General features: G+C 34.6%; 2 protein-coding genes across 2 annotated transcripts in view; both read right to left on the bottom strand.

Annotated features, from left to right (window-relative positions):
- LOC140139326 (uncharacterized) overlaps nucleotides 1-26,868 on the bottom strand; it is a 244,697-nt gene that overhangs the window by 165,222 nt on the left and 52,607 nt on the right. The gene's annotated exons all lie outside the window — the stretch shown is intronic.
- On the bottom strand, nucleotides 9,095-25,238 carry LOC140139652 (uncharacterized). Its single transcript, XM_072161355.1, has 9 exons — nucleotides 25,058-25,238; nucleotides 15,491-15,763; nucleotides 13,668-13,784; nucleotides 13,201-13,323; nucleotides 12,742-12,864; nucleotides 11,832-11,954; nucleotides 11,235-11,251; nucleotides 10,686-10,702; nucleotides 9,095-9,101 (listed from the first exon to the last, which is right to left on the bottom strand). Exons 1-9 carry the CDS (start codon nucleotides 25,107-25,109, stop codon nucleotides 9,095-9,097), a joined length of 852 nt encoding a protein of 283 aa, XP_072017456.1. The 5' UTR covers nucleotides 25,110-25,238.

Here is a 26,868-nt window from a genome sequence, read left to right as displayed (position 1 = left end):
AAATATTAATGTTACATTATAGTTTTGCCTGTCTTGCTCGCGTGTTATGTACAACCGGACGCACGTTTTTCTCGCTTCATAATATTTTGCAATGGTAGCCTGTTTTAACACACAGATGCATAGCGAAGCATGTATAACTGTCTCTCTCGAGGACAACATTAGAACTTTTACAATGAAACAATTCCCAGTTCATTTCACTAAGATCCACAACATTCTCATCTATCAGGGGGAGTATTTATACCCCAATACATTTGTACATTCATTGAATGACCTTTGAAGATTTGGGTACTAAAACTCATACTCTGCAACTTGAGGTCAACTTTTGCACTGTGATTATGTAATTGAGGTTATTGGACTGTGCCATTGGACGAGGCTCTTGTGGTCCATAGTGTTTGCTTTGTAAGGATACCTTACGTAACCAAATTAAATCGGCATACTCCCCTCAAATATTTTGAAGGACGAGCAAGGTCTGCTGACCTTTTAAAACGAGAGGCATATTATGTACTACGCATGTTTGTGCATAAGCACACTTGTTTGTCATATACGCGTACTGTGTTCGCAAACGTATCGTATTTTGAATAGTATTCGTATAATGCGCAATACGTTTTGGGCGTTTAAACATTACAAGTAGAATGTACTGGAGATGTTTGTGTGTATGTGTATGATTTGGAAATTCAAAATAATATTTGCCAAACCAAAGTGAATTTCTTTGAAGTTTAAAAAAAAATGGACAAAATTACATCCGAAATGAAAGAATTAAATGTTTAGTGTAGGCATTCAAAGTGCTCAACTCTGACAAAATATTGAAGTCAGGGTATACCAACTTGTTTATTGGATTCAAGGCATCCTGCATCTGCAGGCTCTTAGCAACACTTTCTTCTTGAATCAGTCATCTGTTAGTTCACTTGTCACAATTTGGCTGACATTATTTGCGAATATTGCATGGCTACTGTCTCTTTGACACTGAAATATCACTCTACCGATCAAATTCAAGCATCCATTTCTTAAATTAGCGATAGACTTGAACTTGCATTCCTCATTGTAGGGCTGATCTACCTGCTGACCCAGCAAGACTTTAGCGATATTGTGGCTTCATGTTTGTTTTTGAGCTGCTATGGTTAACCTGAAATTACACAATTGACATACAGTTGTGCGTACTAAAAAAACCTTGGTGCAGTACATTTGTCATAATGGTGGCTCTTGTACCATTATAAATATATTATCAGATATTGCCACAATAATTAATCAAATTTGATTATTATCGAGTAGAGATTCATGGTCTGCGACATGAAAACACCTGGAATCAGCGGCCTCAAAAACATATATAAAGACATATTACTTGGTGCATTTGGCCTAAAACTATACAGAAAGTGGCATAATCTTGAAAAAACACCTATTTTGGCGGCCATTTTGAATTTTAGCCATCTAGATATTCATAGGGCCATTATATTAATGGCAGATTTTGAATCAGTGGCCTCAAAAACATATATAAAGATATATTACTTGGTGCATTTGGCCTAAAACTATACAGAAAGTGGCAAAATCTTGAAAAAACACCTATTTTGGCGGCCATTTTGAATTTTCGCCAAAACCCGACCTAAGACTTCATCTGGTGAAATATCTTTTGACAGATTCTTTTTCCTGATACAATTTGGCCATAGAAAAACTGGTTCCTGTGTAAGTTTGCAGAAAAAAGTCCTTGTCAAATACATTAATATCAAAAAAGATGTATTTTTGACCAAAAATTGGGGTTTTTCGCCCAAAAATGGCCAAAATGAGGTCCATATTTTTGGAGCCGCTTATTTTCTTAAACTTTAGGGTCATACAAACCTGTGTACCAAATTTGGCACTTTTGTCACTCGTGTAACGATTTTCGCCTTATTTGACCCTAAGGCACTATACTATATGGGGTTGCTGCAACCAAAACAGGTATAGGAGTCAGGACTGCAAATAATGTGCAAATCAGGAAGCTTCTAATTAGTATTTCGAGGGAAATATTCTGCTTCTCTAATATTTAAAAAAGAAAAAAATACTCATACAAACTTTCTGTAACACTAAAAAAGAAAACAAACATTACGTAGACGTTTTTACCTTATTTTGTTTTATTTTATATTCTTTTTCATTTATGGTTTTCAGAAACAAATTCCATGCAAATATGAGTGTTATATGTGACAAAGAAATCCGTTGTAGGTGACTTTTCTACTCTGCACATTAATTCTTGTGAACTTGTTAATGAAATCCATATCATTATGTACATATTTACAAGACTTAGTATACTGCAATACGTGTACGACTTCTAAACATCTATAGCTATCTATCTTGTATTTGTCATAGACTGATAACGTTCTATTCAGATTTCGGATGAAAACATTGGATTAGCATTAATAAATTAAACTTTACCCTTTTCAAGTAAAATAGTAATAATAGTAACGATAATTAGCACGTGGGGTTGTGGACAAACGTTACTGAAAAAATCTATTTGAGCGTTTCATTTTTTTAATGTTGGTGTGTTCTAACAAAACAGTGATTTATAATTCAAGACAGAGATAAAAAGACTAGTTCGCGTCTGAAATTCTGACAGCTGACAGAAAATGCCGAACCATCGACAACCAATCACGGCGCGCCTTTGCCCTGACGTCAGACGCGATTTCGTCTTTTCATCTCTGTCTGTGATAACGCGTGTTCTCGAGTATCGATTTACCATTACCAAACCATGGTGTGGGTGGTTTCGAGTTTTCTTTTTTCTTTTTTTTTTGTACTAGTCGTAGGTCTACATTATTTGGCAAAATATTAGCAGGTTTTGTGATGCTAGAGGTCAGAAAATATAATACAAAATTTTGGTCAAATTTGGTATCATTATTGATCCGAGCTGCAAAAGTGCAAAATCAATGTTATCAATAATCACCATGGACAAACTTCCTGTGCCAAAACTTTGCTAAACATATGGCTAATGTGCATACCTAATTTTATTTTAATACCTTGCTCCATTTTTACAACAATATTTCGAAAACATTAAATGATCAGAACAATGTGAACTAAGGCACAGCTGCAGCTCAAGTCTTTATTTTCACAACATATTTGTTACAAAGTTTGACCTATTCAAGTAAAAGGAAACGTAGAATGTTAGTCTGGATTACTCGATTCAAGTCTGATTTTGTGGGTCGAATTACGTTGCGCAGTAACTTCCAAGAGGCGTAGGAATTATACTTTTGAGCGCCCAATTTTACTTACAGACTATTAGGCATACAACTTCCAAAATGCTTCAAATGCAAATGAACAATCCCTTTTCTTATATTGCTCAAAAGCCTAGTTACATAGTCATTAGAAACAAAAACACACCTCAGAACAAAGTGATCACATTAGAAAATTTAAAGAAACTTTGTTTTCCCTGCTGAATTTATTCTCCACAGGCTATAGTTTGAACAATTGCTAAAATGTGATGCTATTTAAGTATATATCGCATATGAACGTGACTGCATGAATTGATTCTTTGGAACACGCGCGAAATTAAAGTAACAGTAAAGTGGTTATCTAGGTCTAAAATAAATAATGGTCTTATTAAAGCTTGTGCGAAACACCAATTTCTATGTACAAAAGTATTCAAATTAAACCAACCCGTAATGGTGAGAAAATTCCTTCATCTTTTTACCCTGGAGATTTTTAACGGTAGCTATTATTCTGCCTTACGTGGTCTACCAGAAATATTACCGTCTACACCTAATCTTATTTTAACGATAGCTGTTATTTTGCATTAACGATGTCTACTGTCATCCAGTCTGCCGGTATATTTTATCAAATTTCCTGACAGTGTACACATAGTAGTAGTAGTAGTAGTAGTAGTAGTAGTAGTAGTAGTAGTAGTAGTGGTAGTATAGTGGTAGTAGTAGTAGTAGTAGTAGTAGTAGTAGTAGTAGTAGTAGTAGTAGTAGTAGTAGTAGTAGTAGTAGTAGTAGTAGTAGTAGTAGTAGTAGTAGTAGTAGTAGTAGAAGTAGTAGTATCATTATTAGCATTATCAGTATCATTATTATTATCACTTCAGTCATACACCATATTTTTACAGATAATACGCTCGTATACCTACCAACCTTGACAAATGTGTACAACAGAATGATACTTTTTCAGATAATTGGAAACATGTAAAAGAGTAAATTTGTCAACAGAAAGCGTTCAAATAATGCATTTGATTGTTAAACTGTAATATGTTTGGAATTGATACACTTCACAAATTTCACTAAGGTATCCGCCATTTTTTGAAAAACAAAAACAGGAAATGAAAGAGGACATGTCCAGATTTGTGTTCTAGCCAAAACAGATACATGATCTCACACCCACCACGAATATGTTGTCATCTACCGCATTTTTATTTACATTTGTAGAAATCCGCCTCATTCTGTCGCGTTGAGTCACATATCTAGCCTTTTTTGCAACCTAATATTTCGAATCTCAATGTGTAATGGTGGCTATTTTTGGACAGACAGTTGATGCGTACAATACGGGCATATACTGGTTCAGAAAATGTTGTGGTTACCTCGCTGTACCCATCAACGTTGCCAGGAAATATCTGTAGGAGAGAGAATATTATGAGTCAGTAACAAAAATAAAGTCTGCACAAAAAGTAACGCAGCTGTTATAAATACGCCTATAGCGTCAGAACTATTATTGTTTCCACAATATTTCTACATAGAGAGAATGAGGATTTACTCGAATTTAAAAGTTGCCGTTTACAGCGATCAATGGTTATTCTCGCTGTTCGGGTATGTTTCTTTAAAAAAAAAACCTGCTGTGTTGTTAATATTGAACAAAATTGGGCAAATTTTGTATCAAAATGCGCGTTAATAAACCACCCTTCTTGCTATGTTGAAATATTGTTAACACAATTATTAGTTCTTACGCTACAGGCGTATTTATAACACCTGTGTTACTTTTTGTGCAGTCTTTACTTCACAACGATTGGATGTTCTGCATGTACATAAGCACATAGACAATGTTTACTTACAATCGCGTTTCCATTTTGATCTTCAACAAACATCTCGTTGGCACCAGTAGTCTCGAATGTTGACACTGAGAATGATGTCACCCAGTTTGGAATAAACTGATTACCACTACCCTGCGTTATAACACCTGATACATAGGTCTGGTAACCTAACAATAAAAGACATTTTATAAGCTATTGGTCTATGGTTTCCTATTATTTTTTGCTTGTAAAGCTCAAGAATAGCACATCGCAGCTATATAGGTTAAACTATATGTTTCTTAATCCTTATAACAAGTGATTTGCCTTTGAACACTTTTGAACATTTTTGTAACTTTGAGTGAAGTATTATACGGTAAAATGTGTATTTTATTTGGGGGAACTCGGGTAGCATCATGTGTTTTGAGCAAGGTTAGTTTGGTTAAGTACATACACTTAGGGTGCAAAGGGCCCTAGCGCGTCCTCTATATTCCTAAAATTGACTCAATTCCAACAATATTTCACTATCATGTTAACATTTCCATTATATTCAAATTATTACACATTTTGAATGAATTTAAATTTGACAAGGAAATATTCAGTTTTGATATTACACTATTAGTTTTCAATAATTCTTGCGGAATGACAGATCTCATGCACTTGGTCATGACTACACTCAGTTCTATCCGAACAGATGGCAAGGAATTTGGCACCCAGGGCAACTAAAATAGGCACACAAAAACAAAACCTAAAACGTGTGTCTGCGACAAACTACAAGGTTGCCACGGATACTACCAAATTACAAGAATTAATCCTATATTGAGACAAAGGCTAGAGATATCTGATGATGCTTGCATATTCTCAACATTGTCACCATTTTCCATTCCCAGATAATCGATGCAAACCAGAATATTGAAATAGAAACATTTTGTAAAAGAATAAACTTGGATGAATATTCTAACGGGCCTGGAGTGAAAGACAATTATTTAGTCAAGTCCAACCCGTCCAAACTGGCAAATTTGGACAATTTTAATCTAGAAACACTTGATCCAAGATTTAGCACCTTCATGAAAGATGGTTTGTCATATCAGATGCATGGACCAAATTGGAAATGATCTATCCAACCTTCATCCCTGAAGGTCGGGTTGGTACAAAACAGCCTTAAAACATTCGATAGAAAATATTGACAATAGAAGTAACTTTTGAAACGTCTTGTTCAGATGTCAATGTCTTTTTTTTTAATTTAAAAATCACCTCAACTACAAACAATTGTCAAATTATGAGTATAATATTTGCATTTTATACTATTTTGGCCCATGATCGGGATGAATTTTGGTGGAAAACGGGCTCCTTGTCCCTTTTCTTTTCCTTTGCCTTCCTGATTTTCTTTCATTTTTGTCTTAGGGACACTTTTCTCTTTCATTTTTTTTTATCAGGGGCACTCTGATAAATTTATCAGGGGCACTCTGATAAACTCTGATCAGGGGCACTCTGATAAATTTTGAATCGTCTTATTCACGTTCACTATAGACATACATGTTACATTATGAGTATATCCCCTTTCTTTTCTATTTCAAACTTGTTAAGGTGGCTGTGTACTCTCAGACATGCATGTAGTAAAAGTGCAATAACTTTGTAATTATTCGCGCAAGACATATAAAAGTATACATTTTTATAAAGGCAAGACATCAATAAATCTTAATATAAATACAGATTTGGGGTAATAACAACAATTCTGAAGAAAATCACAAAAAAGTGATTTTTGGCAATATTTGTTAGGTACATCATAACAAAAAACACTCTTTCCAAAATATTTTATTTTGTTTTTAGCTCAATCTTGAGGCTCCATTCCAAAACTTTTTTTTTATTTTTTGATATTGGCCTTAGTTTTTGAGATATTGACCATATAAGGCATCAAATTGAACTTTTTAAAATTCACAAACGCCTATTTGCACAAAATGATGCCTAAAATCGGAAATAGACCAAAATATAAAAAATGAGAAAACCGTTTCTTGAGTCGATCATGCTTTTTACGATGATCATATTTGCTTACCTATAGATGCTGTATTTATTGAGTTATCGTGTACCTAAATCGTCATTTTACCGAGAAAATGAACATTGAAATAATGGCCATTGAAGTTTAAAGTGGTCACATTTTGCCCTTTCATCGAATATCACAGGAGAATGCGGCAGTTTTCGTTTTTCTACCTTATATTACGTGAACATCGGGTAAATCCACAGCCCGTTGAGAAGTTTGAGCGAAATCCATTCATAACTTGATATTCAAATAGAGGGAAAGAACTTTAAAAAAACCCACATTTTATCAGCTAAAACGGAGCCATTTGACCACGTGAAATTAATGTTTCCAAAGGATGCGCCACGCATGCAGATAAGCGTCGCGTATGCGTAGCGTATCTGTGCGTTAACAAATTGCGCGATACGCAGCGCGATGCGTTGTTGCGCGCGTGCACCTCGCTGATACAACAAAGATTTTCTCTCTTTTAAAATTGCAAACACGAATGAAATAGTGAAATAAAATCCATAAAATAGCGCAGTTGGAGTTTATAAATCTGGATTTTCTTTCCTTGTATTTATAAAAAACATGACAAAGTAACAAATATAAAAAAAACCCTCAATTTTGCGAAAGAAACAACGTCTTGAGTACACAGCCGCGTTAAACCTGCCAAGCATCACAGCCTATATTAACCAACGGCATTTTACATTTCTCCACATCCTTCCTATACTTCAAACTTGATTGGATCCCTCCCAACAGTTTCCATTCCACCACAAATGACGGTATGCAAAGCAAAGCGTAAAAGAGAACTGTTTAGGACAATAACATTACAATGGTTACCGTTACTTAAAATATGACACGATTAAAGTTCAATAAAATATTGTATAAATTGTCTAATCATTGGTCACATTACAACTATTGCTACTCGAACGAATTTGCTTTGAAAGTAAACTATAAAGCAATTATAATAGAAAATTTCGATAAAAATGCACCATTGCGATTTCACAAATATCATGTTTTGACACAAATATCATGTTTTGAAAACTTAGAGCAATCATAGTAGAATCTTTTTGGAAATCCATTTCCAAAAAAAGTAGTTTAACTCTAACTGAAGTCTGCACAAAAAGTAACTCAGCTGTTATAAATACGCTTATATATTCAGAACTAATAATTGTTTTCACAATATTTCAACATAAAAAGAAGGATGATTTATCTACGCGCATTTTGATACCCCATTTCGCCAATTTTGTTCAATATTGACAATACAGCAGTGTTTTGAAAGAAAAATACCCCCAATTTAAAAGTTGCAGTTATTTGCATTGATTTGAAGTAAGCGCTTGACGTGTTTACAGTGCTGGCATTATAACCATTGATCGCTGTAAACTGCCACTTTTAAATTCGGGTATTTTTTGTAAAAGCACTACTGTGTTGTTAATATTGAACGACATTTAAAATGCGTGTAAATAAATCATCCTTCTTGTTATGTTGAAATATTGTGAAAACAATTATTAGTTCTGAATCTATAGGCGTATTTATAACAGCTGAGTTGCTTTTTGTGCAGACTTTAGACTAACCTGTGCATGTTGTTCCATTCCAACTGTAACCGGCAGTTATACATGCACATGTGAAGGAACCAACGGTATTGGTGCAAGTAGCATTTGCGTCACAGTTATCAGTACTCGAAGTACACTCATTAATATCTGTAGAAAATTGTATTAAACAAGTCGTCACATTTATGAAGCACAGATTTTGAGATATGATCAAAAGAAAAGTTAAAATATGTCATATATTCTGAAACATATTATAAATCTCAATAACGCTTGAATAAACTGTCTTTGTATGATAACATAATGTATCATTTTCGAATGATCACATCATTTGTTTTGAAAACTTAGAGCAGTCACAGTAGAATTTTCGATAGGCATGATAGGCATGTTCCAAAAAAGTAGTTTGACTCGCGTATAGGTGACAATTATTCGAAGTAAATATATAAAATGAACATATATAACCAACCTGTGCAAGTTACTCCATCTCCACTGTAACCGGCATTACATTCACATATGAAGGAACCAACGGTATTGGTGCAACCAGCATTTGCGTCACAGTTATCAGAACTTATAACACACTCATCAATATCTGTACAAAAATATATGAAATAAGTCATTAATTAATAGGTAAAACACAGCTTTCAAGGTGTAATCAAAAGAAAAGTAAACCTGATACTTGTACTCTGCAAAACTCAATAACGCTTGAATACATCTAAATTAGCTTTCCTTGTCAACATAATGTATTAAGTTTGATTGAACACTTCACAAATATTGGTACTGAAATAAATTTATTTTGAAAATTTAGGACAACCATAGTTAAATATTTCGATAAAAATGCCCTATTTCCAAAAAAGTTGTTAGACTCGTTTAAGTGACAATTATTTGAAATGAATAGAATAGTAATATGACACAAAATAGACTAACCTGTGCATGTTACTCCATCTCCACTGTAACCGACATTACATGCACATGTGAAGGAACCATCAGTATTAGTACAAGCAGCATTTGCGTCACAGTTATCAGTACTTAAAGCACATTCATCAACATCTGTATAAAATGTATGAAATGTTATAAATTAATAGGTAAAACGCAGATTTTAATGTGTACTCTGCAACGTGATACAATTAAAACTCAATAACGTTTGAAGCTTTGCTTGCCGACTTAATTTATTATGTTTGACTGATCACTTCACAAATATTGGTACTGAAATGAATTTGTTTCGAAAACGTAGAGCAATCATCGTTGAAAACTAACGTCAGGAATGCAAAATTTCCAAAAAGTAGTTTGACTCGTATAAAGGTGACAATTATTTGAAATAAATAGAATGGTTGAATGACACAAAATAGACTAACCTGTGCATGTTACTCCATCTCCATTGTAACTGTAACCATCATTACATGCACATGTGAAGGAACCAATGGTATTAGTGCAAACAGCATTTGCGTCACAGTTATCAGTACTTAAAGCACACTCATCAATATCTGTTCAAAAATGTACGAAATAAGTCAAGTATTATTAGGTAAAACACAGATTTGAAGGTGTTATCAAACGAAAAGTAAACCTGATACTTGTACTCTGCAACATGATACAAGTAATACTCAATAACGCTTGAATACATTTAAATTGTCTTTCCTTGTCAACATAATGTATCAAGTTTGACTGATCACTTCACAAATATTTGTACTGAAATCAATGGTTTTTTTTGAAAACTTAAAGCAATCACAGTTGAAAATTAACGACAGGGATGCACAATTTCCAAAAAGTAGTTCGACTCGTATAAAAGTGACAATTATTTGATATTTACTTGTACTCTGCAACATGATACAATTAAAACTCGATAACGCTTTAATACATTTAAAAATGGCTTGCCTTAACAATATAATATATCATGTTTGACTGATCACTTCACAAATTGGTACTGAAATGAATTTGGTTTGAAAACTTAAAGCAATCATAGCTGAAAATTAACGAGAGTGATGCACAATTTCCAAAAAGTAGTTTGACTCGTTTACAAGTGACAATTATTTGAAATAAATAGAATGGTTGAATGACACAAAATAGACTAACCTGTGCATGTTACTCCATCTCCATTGTAACCATCATTACATGCACAAGTGAAGGAACCAACGGTATTAATGCAAACTGCATTTGCGTCACAGTTATCAGGTCTTACAGCACACTCATCAATATCTGTACAAGAAATGTACGAAATAAGTCATATATTATTATGTAAAACACAGATTTGAAGGTGTGATCAAACGAAAAGTAAAGCTGATACTTGTACTCTGCAACATGATACAATTAAAACTCAATAACGCTTGAATACATTGAAATTTGGTTTGAAAATTTAAAGCAATCATGGTTGAAAATTAACGACAGGGATGCACAATTTTCAAAAAGTAGTTTGACTCGTATAAAGGTGACAATTATTTAAAATAAATAGAATGGTTGAATGACATAAAATAGACATAATGTAAAATGTTTGATTGATCACTTCACAAAATAATATTGGTACTGAAATGAATTTGTTTTGAAAGCTTAAAGCAATCATAGTTGAAAAAGGTGACAATTATTTGAAATAAATAGAATGGTAATATGACACAAAATAGGACTAACCTGTGCATGTTACTCCATCTCCATTGTAACCGGCATTACATGCACATGTGAAGGAACCAACGGTATTAGTGCAAACTGCATTTGCGTCACAGTTCTCAGGACTTACAGCACACTCATCAATATCTGTACAAAAATGTACGAAATAAGTCATATGTTATTATGTGAAACACAGATTTGATCAAACGAAAAGTAAAGCTGATACTTGTACTCTGCAACATGATACAATTAAAACTCAATAACGCTTGAATACATTTAAATTGTCTTTCCTTGTCAACATAATGTATCAAGTTTGACTGATCACTTCACAAATATTGGTACTGAAATAATTTTTTTTTTGAAAACATAAAGCAATCATGTCAAATGCACGAAATAAGTCATATATTATTATGTAAAACACAGATTTGAAGGTGTGATCAAACGAAAAGTAAAGCTGATACTTGTACTCTGCAACATGATACAAGTAATACTCAATAACGCTTGAATACATTTAAACTGGCTTTCCTTGTCAATATAATGTATCAAGTTTGACTGATCACTTCACAAATATTGGTACTGAAATCATTTTTTTTTTTGAAAACTTAAAGCAATCACAGTTGAAAATTAACGACAGGGATGCACAATTTCCAAAAAGTAGTTTGACTATTATAAAAGTGACAATTATTTGAAATAAATAGAATGGTGATATGACACAAAATAGACTAACCTGTGCATGTTAATCCATCTCCATTGTAGCCGGCATTACATGCACAAGTGAAGGAACCAACGGTATTGGTGCAAACAGCATTTGCGTCACAGTTATTAGGACTTAAAGCACACTCATTAATATCTGTATAAATAATGTAAAAAATATGTCATAATTTTTAGGCAAAACACAGATTTTAAGGTTTGATCAAAAGAAAAGTAAACCCGATACTTGTACTCTGCAACATGATACAAGTAATACTCAATGATGCTTGAATACATTTAAATTGGCTTTCCTTGTAAATATAATGTATCATGTTTGATTGAAAACATTACATATATTAGTACTGAAATGAATTTATTTCGAAAAGTTAGGGCGATTATAGTGAAACATTTCGATAGAAATGCACCGTTTCCAAAAAAAAGTTGTTTGGCTCGTTTATTAGTGACAATTATTTTAAATGAAAAGAATGGTAATATGGTATACAAATATTGAATGTTTAAGAGTACAATGGTAAGAATATTTTCATGATGTGAAATATGGACTGTTCTATTCAACGACGGTTTTGCCGAGTTGAATGGAACAATTAATAATGCCTCGTTCAATCGATGTATTCCTGTACCCTTGCTTGTATCTCTGAACACTCCCAACCGTTTCCATTCCACCACAAGTGGCTGTTTGCAAAATATGCAAAACGTAAAAGAGAACTGACGGTTTTGGACAATGACATTTTAATGGTCACTGCACTTTTAATGTATGATACGATTAAAGTTCAGTAACCCTGGTATAATCGTCTAATGTATCATTTTTGATTTGATTAAAACGAATTTGCCGACAGGAATGCACCATTTCCGAAAAGTAGTTTGAGTAGCGTATAGGTGACAAATATTTGAAATAAATTGAATAATGATATGACACAAAACATACTAACCTGTGCATGTCACTCCATCTCCAATGTAACCATCATTGCATGCACATGTGAAGGAACCAACGGTATTAGTGCAGACAGCATTTGCGTCACAGTTTTCAGGACTTACAGCACACTCATCAATTTCTGTACAAAAAATGTATGAAATAAGTCATAAATTATTAGGTAAAACACATATTTTGAGTTATAATCAAAAGAAAATTTAAACTGTTTCTTGCAATTTGAAACATTACACAGTTAAAACTCGATGCTTGAATAAATTGGCTTTGCTTCGCAACATAATGTATCATTTTTGTTTGATCACATCTCAAATATATTGGTTTTGAAAACTTAAAGCAATCGTAGCTGAAAATATCGATAGAAATGCGCCATTTCCAAAAATTGTTTTGACTCTCGTATAGGTGACAATGATTTGAAACAAATATATATATAGCGTTATGATATGGCACAAAATAGACTAACCTGTGCAAGTTACTCCATCTCCACTGTAACCGACATTACATGCACATGTGAAGGAACCAACGGTATTGGCGCAAACAGCATTTGCGTCACACTTCTCAGGACTTAAAACACACTCATCAATATCTATACAAAAATGTATGAAATAAGTCATAAATTGTTTAGGCAAAACACATATTTTGAGTTTTGATCAAAAGAAAAGTTAAACTGTTTCTTGAAATTTGAAACATGACCCAGTTAAAATAAATTGGCTTTGCTTTGCAACATACATTTTACATAATTAATCATTTTTGATTGATCATATCACAAATATTGGTACTGAAACAAATTCGTTTTGAAAACTTAAAAGCAATCGTAGCTGAAAATATCGAAAGGATTGCGCCATTTCGAAAAGTTGTTTTGACTCGCGTACAGGTGATGACAATGATTTGAAATAAATAGTGTTTTGAGATGGTACATAATAGACTAACCTGTGCATGTTACTCCATCGCCCTTGTAACCGGCATTACATGCACATGTGAAGGAACCAACGGGGATGTTGGTGCAAGCAGCGTTTATATCACAGTTATCAGTACCCAAAGTACATCCTGTATGAAATAAGAAACATTTTCGAAATGAACCATTGAAAGTCAAGTGACGCAATATGCTATATGGAACAAATTACATCCAAACACAACTGCAAGAAGTTCATGGTGGCGCTATGCTGAGACAAATATGTGATGCGATCAAGCAAAATCAGTCTGAACTCGGAAATATTGATTTTGAGATATAGCCAAAGAAAGGAAATATTTCCTTTTGTTTCCTCTTGTTTTGAGGAAAACAATGGGGTTTTCTGCAAAGTCCAGCTTTGTAAATGCTTTTTACTATCCTGTAAGAAACCGAAACTTTATTCTTGCCGAGTTCCGACTGATTTTGCTTGATCGCATCACATATATCTAAAGAGATAGGAAGCACCCATTCAATATCCTTGGGTGAATTGAACCAGACAATGAGAATAGATTATCATCTTCTCTGATCGAAAGCACCTTCCTTGGTATTGATATGCAAATACGACTGGCTGTATCTATTGCGCCAGTATTCAGTCCAGATTAGCGATATTTGGGTTGTGCGGTATGCTATGTCTAAATAACCGAAACAAAATTTGGTGTTGGATGGCCCATTAAAGCTTTGAAAGTCGCCAACAAGATATAGACCCCATTATCATATAAATACTACCCTGTTTACCTTTTAAAGCAAAATGAAAATAGATTTTAATGTGCTTAGTTCGATTACTACCAAAATGTTTGCCAATTAATCTTTTACTATAGCATATCGAATTTTTGTTTAAAATGTTGTTTTCATGACTTTTATATAACTCGACATTGATAGGTTATCAAAATGTTGTAACTAAAAGAAAAAACACATACGTTATCATGTTTTAAAAAACATTTTGGTGTCCACTGGGAAGTATCCATAAGAAAAACACCTGGACAGCAATAATGATAATTAAACGACGTTACATGAACTGCTATTGCCCGTCCAAAACAGACCGCATTATATCGTAAGACGACACGATCTTGCCTGAAACTCCTATTCGCAAGGTGTTTTTGGACGGCATTCTCCACACACAAATGAATAGGAAATCTGTCCGTTCGAATTTGCGTCGAAAAATGTCTAAATCTATTCACTTATTGTTTTTTTTTCTCACTCACCCGGATGCAAATGTGGATTAATTATACTTATTTAAACTGTTCATCAAACAAAAGGCGTTCTTTTCTATTAATCATTGCACTATATCTATATTGATGCATAATAAAAAAATAAATGCAATACTTATGATGTGGACTATGGTGGGGGTGAAGATGATGATGATGATGATGATGATGATGATGATGATGATGATGATGATGATGATGATGATTTTTGATGATGATGATTCATTTTACGCATGCATTATTCTTTAATTAGAGAACAAGGGATCAATGCTTTACCTATAGAGGGCAGCATATCGATTTTTTTAACGATTATCGTCGTTGACCACACTGCGATGCACCGTTAGCTAACCCTGTATGTCGCCCTCTTTTGATTACTTATTATGCTGTTATCATCTGATCTCCGTTAAAAAATTGATATGCTGCCCTCTATTATGTACAGCATTGATCCATTATTCTCTAATTCAAATGTAATGCATGCGTAAAATGAATTTACTAAAATGCCGAATTCATAACGATATAGATTATAGTCTTATCATCTATATTTTGCCGCTTTATTAAGATTTTATTTTTTACATTTTTGAGTATACGAAGCTTCTTACTACAATATGTAGTGCGATCCAAGAGATCATCAAGTATATCTTTTTCCCAGTTATGACGCATGGTGAGTGGACGTGGGTCATCGACAAACCACAATTCGCCTTCTTCGTAATGGACATCCTTTCTTCGACATGTTTTGCCACGTATCGGTGCAACCACGCCTTGACAGAGACATATTTCTGCAAATGGTAGAGACCATCTTAAGGCACCGCCTCTTGAAGGATCCGGTCTTTTTTCCAGAACGCAAAGGTGGCTCTGCACTACACCCAGATGAGCTGTAAATGAAGCAAATGTTAATTCCAGTGGCGTAGATTTCTTTTTGACATTGGGGGTGGGGTGTGTGGGGGAAGTATAGTAAATCCAGCACCTTTTGGCAACATAATAAGTTTGTGGTACAAATGCGAAACTAATGAAATGCGATTAAAAAAAAAAGTGGAATAAATGCGCGCTAAGTGCGCGAAAATTTGCTCTTTGGGACTAAAATTGTCACATATGAGGTTCATTTGGTCAGAAACCCAATGGGGTGATTGTATGGGCCATCCCCTGGCAAAATATTTGGGGGTATCCCCCTCCCCGATCTACGCCTATGGTTAATTTGAACCAAAAACTGCATACCATATTAAATACATCACACAATATTGCGAAATTATGTTTAGCAGTTTTATCGGCAATATTTATTGTAAAGCACTTAAATTTGTAAGGAAAATATAATGCAAATCGAAGTAAACATTGTATGTTTTAAAAAAGGAAGTGTATGAAAGGAAACTTAAATCCTAATCGCGTTTTGTCTGGGATATTCATTCATATTCATATTCAGTTTATTTATTGTGTGTTCATTTCTAACATATTTAAAACTGTTGTGATTCATGGAGTTGCCGAGCCAAGGGAGAGAAGAACAAGGGTGGACAGCTGCCGCCCCATCCCATGGAACATCCCTTGCACCATCTATCCTCCTGTGGGATGCTAGCTGTCAGATTTTGTAAATATTTTGAGCATTTTGCATTTGTTGAAAATTGTTGACTATATTTGAGTGTATACTTTCAGTCATCTGGGAAATGTTCAAATTGTATAACATTGAATCTTGTCAACCAGAAAAACTCACTTTGGTTAGATGGAATCACCGACGTTGCGGCCAAAACCTTTGGCCTTCAGCTGGGTGGATGATCTAGGGTCACCCTAGGTCAATCGATGAGGAAGTTGCTTGATGACCCGATCCCAACCGTGTGACAGATTCACTCTAACGCCCCGCTCCTGTTAAGAGACGATTGTTCGCCTCGTACCCACACTGCTTCTTTGACCCCCCGTTCAAACCAACGAGGTTCACAATCCAAGATGACAACGTCGTCAATATCAAAACTGTGACCGCTGCTCTCAAGATGTTTGTAGACCGCCGAATCGTTGCCACTTGAACTGGCGCGTCTATGTTGGGACATGCGACTCTGCAGGGGTTGGTCGGTTTCGCCCATGAAAAGTTCTTGACACTCCTGATCGTCAGAGCACTTAACATCGTAAACTACACCGCTAATGCGACCCTTTGGCTGCATGTCCTTGGCAACGACATATTACTGGCCGCAACGTCGGTGATTCCATCTAACCAAAGTGAGTTTTTCTGGTTTTCAAGATTCAATTTTATACAATTTTATATTCGACCATATTCGTCAAATTTGGCACCACTCTAAACGTCACCTTCTCTTCTCACCATCCCTCACACTTTCTCGTGCGTTTCCTGTTGCGAAAGACATAGCGTTGTATGTTTTCGGCAGCAGTGTTCGGTTCTGAGCTGAGATTCCCCTCAACTGATTTGTCACTACAGAAAACAGGCAATTTTGCCGTAGCGAAAGCAATGACGAAAAAGTGTCGCAACGTCAAACTTAAAACTATGGACTTAAGGCCAAGTTCGACATCTTACGGCTGTGTTTTCCGCGGTGACAATAATTGATTTGATGTGGTGGTTTCCACACAAAGCTAATCACTTGAGCAGAAAACTACAGCCATGAACTACAAATCGAATAAAACACCCAGGAAAACATACGGTGGTCCACTCATATATTGTAGAGCTCGATGTTTGAAATCCATTAAATCCATTTTTTACGCTTTTCAAATCTTGTCATAATGGATGGACTGGCAAATATTTTGAGTAGTGGCCGCCGCATAGACGTACAGAATAAAAATCCTATCTTTTATTCTCTGTTTCTTATTCAGTTGGTGTGTCTTGTCAAGAATACACGCAATTTGATTGGTTTTCACCTAGTATTATGCTAGACTAATTCCAATCAGCCGTCTACACTTCGCATGTACTGTGTATGCTTCGTAGTGACGACTGATTATCTTCCAGTCCATATCATGACGGACTTCTGAAAAATATTCAATGCGACTTTGGTTGTGCGCCGTAGCGCGACTGACTAGCGGCGCCCGTGTACCGCGTCGCTGTACCGCGCCGCTGTGACAAGATCGCGCTCTGAACTTCTAAAAACAACAAACTCGGTCAAAAGGTCAATTTGGACACAACTGCGCATACTCTATGCCACAGGAATCCTGTTGCAAAATCCGTCACTTTTTTTCCACGTAGTTTTCTCAGTCGTCAATCCAGACGGTTGACGACTGAGGGCAGCAGTCTAGTATTATGCCACGATAGTGGATAGTGATATAAGATCACGCAACGTCGGCACACTTGTTGATCCCCAATAATCGCGCGATAATGCGTTCGCATAATACACGTGTGTGAACTAAGAACGCGGTTTAGATGTTCGTGATGGCTTCTTTCATTTGAAATAATGTCAGTTATAATCTGTTGGCATAATCATATCATTATTATATCGAGATACACTTCAAATGTCACTAGATTTTATCCTCTTTGCTGATGTCACAGCTATTCTGTACTCGCATCCCAACATTAAAAAATCGAATCAATCTTATAAACGAAGAACTAAAAGAAATTAACAATTGGTTCAAAGCTAACAAATTATCAGTTAATGCTAGCAAAATGAACTATACGATTCGTGGAACACTACATATGGTATTAAATATTGATCGATCTGATATGAATGTAATTCTCGACAATACCTATTTGGAGAGAGTTAAACATCCCTAATTCCTAGGTGTGTTAATTGACGATTGCATGAAATAATCACATTGATTGTGTGTCCGAAACAATTGCTAGAAATATTGGTGTGATGAATAAACACTTTATTCCTAACCGTATATTATTCACTCTTTACTGTTTGGACAAACTTGTCAAGCTTCAAAAGTGGGCAATAATGACAATTTCTAATAGTCACCACAGAAGTCATACTGTACCAATTTTTTCTAAATAAAATGGTATACTTTTGAATTGGGTGTTTTCATGTTTTCACACCCATAGTGGGTAGGAGAACATGAAAACTAATATGAGATACTGTATTAGGATCACATATTAAGTATCATGTGAGAGTATACTCTTGTACTCCAGAAGACAGGATCACATATTAAAGAAAAAGCGCCCTCTGTTGTTATTAATCATATTTAATGCGTATTTACAACGTTGTGAATAAAAATTTGACACCATAGAATATAAAAACTAGTAATTTGATAAGTTAAAATAAGATTTTTAACGGAATAAATCTAAATAATATGATTATGCAGTTTATTCCGTTAAATATTTACCCATAATTTCCCTCATTCTTCAGGCCCTGCCCTCTATCGGGTGCTAATTTAAAGTTTAAGCTTGATTGCTATTGTTTCTTTGTAAGCCTGCGGCGCAACCTTGAACAATATTGTCCTTGAGATAACGCCCCGTAGCCACCCCCAGCCAGCCCCATACCTCATTTCAATTTTTAACATACCGATATCATGCTTTTTATATTCCATAGTGTCGCACACTTTAATATGTGATCCTGTCTTCTGGAGTACAAGAGTATACTCTCACATGATACTTAATATGTGATCCTAATACAGTATCTCATATTAGTTTTCATGTTCTCCTACCCACTATGGGTGGTTTTCATCACTCCGTGGATGAGCTACCTTCCTCATTTAAATATTACTTTAAGAAACGGTCTGATATCCACAACTATTCGACAAGACACTGTAACAACTACAATCTAACCAAAAATAAGCAAACATTTTCGGATCATTCTATTCGTACTAGTGGTCCATATCTTTAGAATACACTAGAAAATTAACGTAAGCAATCTAAATAAGTTAACCATTCCGTGATCAATTTAAGCAAACGCTAATCTTTCGTTAAATTTTTTCTTATTTCCTTTTGAGCATTTAAAACAAAACTTAAACTATGGTTTATAAATTTCTTTGAGCTCCGTCTTGTCTTGTTCCGTAGTTGTTTTATCTGGCTTTGTTTTGGTTGGATGTGTTGCGGGTGTTTTACCATTGTGACAGACTTAGTGGCTAATTCTCCGTAGCGCCTGCTACAGCAGCTTAATTTTACCACGCGGACTTCTGCTGCTGTAGACGTCCAAAATCAAAACTGATCATTTGAGCGGACACAATGAACAATAGCGAATTGCTGCGGAGAATGGAAAACGCCACGTCTGGCACAAAAAGCGCCGCAAAAACGTCCCAAACGTCCCGCAAAACACTTAACCTCATTAGTGCCCCGACTGAAATGTGAATATTAGACGAACAAAAATAATGCATTATTTTGGTTTCTTTCAGGACCTTCAGCATTGTTAAGGGGTAACTAAGCAATATTACAGGGTGGTTTAAAAACAACTTTACCAATTGTCAAGGGTTGATTTTACAATGTCGAAAAGTCTGTGTCAAATACTATTACATATTCTGAAGGAACATCTTTCTTAGAATGTTTGGAGAAAAATGACTGGCACAGAATTTATTTTTAAAAATGTGACGCCAGTTTTAAGTCAGAGGATCAACATCAAGTTCGTCCACACGTAAGCCTACTGCTGGCTGCAGCGTCACATTTCTCGGATGTTTGTGAAACTGACGCAGTACGCACTAATTGCAGGCATGTTGGAACTTTCACATGAAATGAAGTCAAATTTACGTAGCTTTTTAAAAGTGCTGCAAGTAACTTAAAATCAAAGAAAACAGCTAAAAAGAGATGCAGCTAATGACAGGCCGCAGAAGAGAAAGGAATTAGTTCCGTTATGCTAAGGGATCTGGAATTAGCGTTTTGAGCGTTTCGACAGTTTTTTTTGTGAGACATGAGAGCACATCAGACATATCGAATTGCATTCTGAATACGAAGAATGTCTTTCTGATATCAAATAATTTTCATTTTTTGAAATTCACGATATTATACAAATTTTATGACAAATTATTAAAATTTTATATTTGTCACATTTTTGATATATAACAGTCCTCGAAGTAAATTTTATATATCTAATGATATAAGTGTATGTAGCTGGGTGGAAAAGCCGATGATCAATTGAAAATTTTGACCTTTCATATTGAAGATATGGATTTTTTTCCCCAAAAGACCTTCAATACGAAAGGTCAAAATTTTCAATTGATCGTCGCCTTTTTCATCCCACCTACATACACTTTAAGTATAAATCATCAGATTTATAAAGTTTACTTCGAGTACTGTTAAATATCAAAAATATCAATTTTTAATCATTTGCCATAAAATATGTATTACATTGCGAATTTCAAAAAAATCAAAATTATTTGATATCAGAAGGACATTCTACGTATTCAGAATGCAATTCGATATGTCTGATGTGTTCTAATGTCACAATAAATACTGTCCAAACCTTCATACCCCATCCCTTAAATAATTTGATTTTATTAAATTTGCGATATAATACAAATTGTATGGCAAATTATAAGAAATACATTAAATTAAATTTTAACAATTTGCTATGACCTAGCCCTTAAACCTGGTGTAACGTTTTTAATTTAAATTGTTTTCAATCATAGTTTCACCAAATGCTCTCAGAATAATGTTCCTTCAGAATATGTAACATCAATTTCAAACAGACTTTTCAACTTTTGATAAATTAATTTTTTTTTAAATTGTTTAATATTGTACATTGTCTTTTATGCAGTAATGGAACACAACATGGACTTTCATTGTAACATTCCATATAAAATGACACATCTCACCAAATTGAATGAAAGATCAAAATCGAAGCAATTTGATGTAAATTGATTATTGGCACAAACAATCAAATGCAAAGAAATTAAAAATAGATATGTTTTAATAGCTTCGAACAAAGGCATATTGATCAGAGCACTTAGTCCTACTCAATTAATCTGCTAAAGCATGCGGAAAGCATTTCCATCCACCATGAAACAGGAAGTCATAATTATTCTGCCATGAATAAAATATGAATTGTAATAAAGCAATAAATGCATTGTAAGATATGCAAGATTAGATACCCTGTTGCTATAGTAATAAATGTATTTACGGAGGACACGGTGGCTCAGTGGTTACGGCCTTGGACTCATAACCTGAGAGCTTGCTCGACGTGCGTGGGTTCGAATCCCCGTCCCACCACCGTGTTGTGCCCTTGGGCAAGGCGCTTTACCTCGCTTGCCTCACCCCACCCAGGTGCAATGGGAAGCTGTTAGGGGTAGTCACAGTCGTTGTACTGATGAACTCTGTGCCATTTGTAGGCTGCAAACGTGGTTCCGGCATAATCTAATGACGGCGGAATAAATGTAAAGCGCTTTGAGGCTGTTTACGGCATAAAGCGCTATATAAATCTCTACATTTATTTATTTATTCAATAATCTCCTTTGTTATTCCGGTTGTCATTGCCAACAGTCGTGTAATTATATTCGTCCATTGAAAAGTACACTTCCCTGTTAGATTGTGAGCGCAAAGCGATCCTAATCACTTTAGAAACAAATGAAATATAATGCATTTGCGAGATACGCCCTCTATTGTGCAATAAATATACTGTCCGCGGTTGCTAGGTAAAATTGCATCTCATACACATACACACACAAAATGGCAAAAAACGTCTTCGGTTTGTCGATTGAATGCGTTTCAGACGTCCGCGGTTGCATAGTCCTAAACTGTGTCCACTTTTGGAGGCGAACATACGTAGGGGTATGGGTGTACTGGGGTGTCTGTGCAGAAAATGTTAAATTGTTGCAAATAAAATTGTTAGCCCTCGTCTTCTCTTGTCGATTTACATGAGTTTTAGCATAATTCTTTTTTAAATAACAAATTGTTCCTAAAACGCAAAATATGGGTCGGGCAAACTTGTAAAACAGTTTGTTTTTGTTCCCTAATGGATTTATTGTTAACAGAAAAAATGTGACTTGATATAAGTTGTAATATAAATATTATCATTATTTGAGTGTTTGATTTAATAGAAAATCGGCATTCATTCAATTAGCAGTCTGAGCAGTCGACTTTTTCAATTGTTATTTATAACAAATTGTTTATAGCCAAATACATGAAAATAAATGACGTGTCATGTCAAAAGGAGACACTTTTGGGCAGGATCGTAAATGGAGAAATAGCCAAAAATCTGCCCGGGGGTGATTTTTTCACAATTTGGGTTTGTTGCGAAGATGGTATTAATGTTAAAAATATTGTCTGATAGTTTCAAACCGGAATGTAACTGGCATCTTGTATTTTTTGAGACATTTTTCAAGGTAATTCCTACTCTCAACATTGTCAATAATATTTTCAAATGCCGATATCTCAATTTCCAATTTTATAATACCATAACTTATGAACTCAATATCTTCGCTTTGGTGAATAATTGGGGAAAACGGCGTTGTGGAGAAAAATATCTCTATATTTAAGATATGTAAAAACCTCAAAATTGATAACTTGCCCAAAAGTGTCTCCTTTTGACATGACAATAGAAAATCAATTTATTATAAATTATGTCAGTCTACATCGTTCAGTGTCGTTTGTTTTCTTTTGTGTGTGGTAGCAGGTCATTCTTAGCATAGTGCTTCAGTACCGATAGGGGAGGGGTCCTGCATAATAAGAAATAATATTTAAAAAATATATATACGGAAATATATTTATCCGTAATTAAAATTAGCATTTTGTGCACACAAATAATAAGTAAGCAAAAAATCTTAAATAATACATTAGATTTATGCCAAGTTCACAGAGCTAAGCCTATTACACAAAATCCAAACTATAGACTAAACCGCACATCTATGCATTGATTCGTTGTGTGTTGTAAGTGTTAATAAAATATTTCACGGTTGCTGTAAGCGTTAATAAAATATTTCACGTTTGCATTTTTGTCCACGCCAAAGTTCGGAAACTGGATTATAAAAATGAGAACTTTTAGCAAAAAAAAAACGTTAACCCTCGGCTTCTGTTGTTGCTATCTCGATTTCCTACATGCTTAGATGGATTTCAATGGAACTTTGACACAATGACACTTGTTTTACAATGAGTTGCATTTCTCAATATTTGCATAACAAACCCATAAACTGAGGCGTGGCTGTTTCCTACCACCAAAGTTGTCATTCTAAATACCGGTTATCATTGCAATAATGCTCGATATTAACGGTCAATGTTCAAGAAGGAGCCTTTGTAGGGGTAGGGAAAGCAATTTGGTCAGTTATAACCATTTCAAAGTCTGGTCAAGTTTGGAGTTCACTTACATATCGCATAAATTTAAAAGTACAATTTCAATAATTGTATTACTTATGTGTCTCTTTTCGCCGTAAGATTCCTATTAAGCCTAAATTAATCATGGTGATGTTTGTTAGAGGCATGTGTTTTTTGTAACAAAAGTATAATTTCGTGCTAAGTTTAAACTTTTAAATGTCAATGAGTTGCGGGAAATCGCGTGGATACATAGCTATGTAGACCGTTACGCAACTAAACTGGCTTTCTTGAAACTAAATCGTTATGTACAGCTTTTCTGATAAATGAATCATATACAGATTTGTACGTTTCCAATTTGACGTGAGTAATATATACAAAACACTAAAATATTAAAACAATACCTAAATTGTAAGAATCGCATTTGTTAACCCCAATACGATAGAGAGAGTGATTTGAGAATCATAAAAATCAACAAAATTCAGATTTTGTTATTGTCATAGATGTGCTAACATAACCTGCTAGTGGTTAAGCCAAAAACGGGTAATAAAGACAAAAATAAGACATTTTAAACGAATATGTCATTTCTCTACTTAAGTAGAGAAATTAGATACATGTGATTGAATCAGGCTTCGACTTTGTTAATATTGCTGCTTTCATTGGTTTTTGCGTAATTGTTCATTTCAAAAATACCAAAACACAAAAAGGCTTTTTATAACGTTTTATATGAAAAACAAACGGCAGAACTATATTGTTAAAATGTTGTCAAATGTGTCTTGGTACATATTTTTGTAAAATATTTTGTCAACACTTTAAAGTTTCATATAGAAATAACATAATGTTCCAAAGTTTTATAGCTTTTTAGTGCTTATAAATGTTTGAATGTTATGAAAACGTTTTGTGCCCTTTATATACCCGTTTTATAACCCTGACATTTAAACGTTTTCTGTAAAATCGTTTGTATTTGATTGGATGGTATCGAACAGCATTTTATGACATTCTATCCGTCATCAACTATAACATTTTGGTTTCTTCATCTGTCTGAGAATTATAAAATGAACAAAGGATGTAAACTTACCTGCAACGATGATGGCCAACGTGAAAGAAATATCCATTGGCATTTTAATCATTTTGCAGTTTATCCACTTACACAAAAATCAGCTTTTTATACAAATCTTTAGTATCTTTAACTCTCTATAACGTTGGATTGATCAAACTACGGCTGGATATAAAGCGGAATATTCCTTGAAGTCATTCGGTTTCAGACATGGAGACACAAGTGATGTGGTGTGGACTCGGTATCAAGTGGTATCTGCAATCATGGTGCCTCAATGTAACAACATGACGACAAATTGAACCATTGCTACGTGGCACATTTCTGTTTGATCACTCAGGGGTGCTCCCTTTAACAGATATCGGGAAAACCTCGGACAACAGAGTTTCATACAATATAAAGTTGAGACAAAACTACTGGATATGGGGTGGCATGCAGTGGTTTCAACCGAGCGGCTTACTCATCTAGAAATATGCTTACGTCTGTGGCACGTACCAGAGTGCGAGAGGATAGGACTTCCCCCGGAAAGATTATAAATCGATAATATATTTTGCAATATCGTTTGTAATGGAATGATCGTGCTTAATTATATTGCTGGAGCTGTAATAATGAAAATTACTTCCGAAAGTAATTGCTTTTGCCTCAATGTCATTTATTAATATATTATATTATATGGCATTGTACATTAAATATTTAATACAATATTAATCAGGAAATGAGCTGGTATTTGATGATTTCAATCAGGCTTATTTCCTGTTATATAAATATCCTCATCATCTGATTGTATTACTAAATAAGAAGGCATTTCAGAAATGTGTGAAAGGTGAAGCAACCAAATACTTTTGACTACACACATTGATACCTCTTGTGACCCGCGGGTAAGCACGGGTTGGTTCATGATGCAGTCATGTCTACAGTAGAATTCATCTCGACCTTTGCAGGACTTAACCCCATTAAAAGCTATTAAACCAAGATAACACTCATTGAAACAGCTCAACTGATTAAATCGGATCTTCTCTGGCTGTGCACATGTGACTGTTTTCATGTGCGATATCGCAATAAAGTTTGTATTAAAGCTTCAGTTGGGTAACCGATTATAAAGGAAACGAAAGGAAACAATGGTATGTGTACCATTGTTCACGAAATGAGACAATGGCGTGCTTTTTGTAAACCAGCATTCTTGAAAATGAGCAACATAATGATTGTTGACTTAACACGGTTTGGAAATAATTTCTTCATATTTTTGGTGTTATCTGTCGTTTACATATCCTTCCTAAAACACAAAAGTACGACCCTCTCCAAACACCTAAATTAGCTAAAAATTTAGGACATGTTACAAAACTATATTGTCTAGAATTTTAGAAGAGTACTTTTAATATTGGCCGGTTATTTTTCACACAGCGACGTTAACTAGGCAATGTACTATTACCTATAACATTAACTAAAACACCAAAGTACGAATATTTCCAAACATCTAAATTAGCTAAAAATTTAGGACATGTTAAAAACTATATTTTCTAGAACTTTAGAAGAGTACTTTTAATATTGGCCGGTTATTTTTCACACAGCGACGTTAACTAGTCATATCCCCATACTGTTAACGTAGGGCTATTTGTAAAGGTCACGCGTCAATGGGAAAGAGCACTGTGTATTGTGTATAGGAAAACGGACAGTAACTGCAATATGTGTGTTTTGTATCAGGTGTGTTGGTGTGGGTTTGCCAATGTTTGGCTTTCATACACGGTTCTATCAATTAATAATAAAACAATAATTGATATAGCTAATATAATAAAAGGCTTTACATAGCATATGCACTATATTAGAATCATAATAAG

Source organism: Amphiura filiformis, chromosome 18 (genome assembly GCF_039555335.1).
Source record: "Amphiura filiformis chromosome 18, Afil_fr2py, whole genome shotgun sequence".
NCBI lineage: Eukaryota > Metazoa > Echinodermata > Ophiuroidea > Amphilepidida > Amphiuridae > Amphiura > Amphiura filiformis.
The sequence above is the reverse complement of the archived record's forward strand: the minus strand, read 5'-3'. Positions and strand labels throughout refer to the sequence as shown.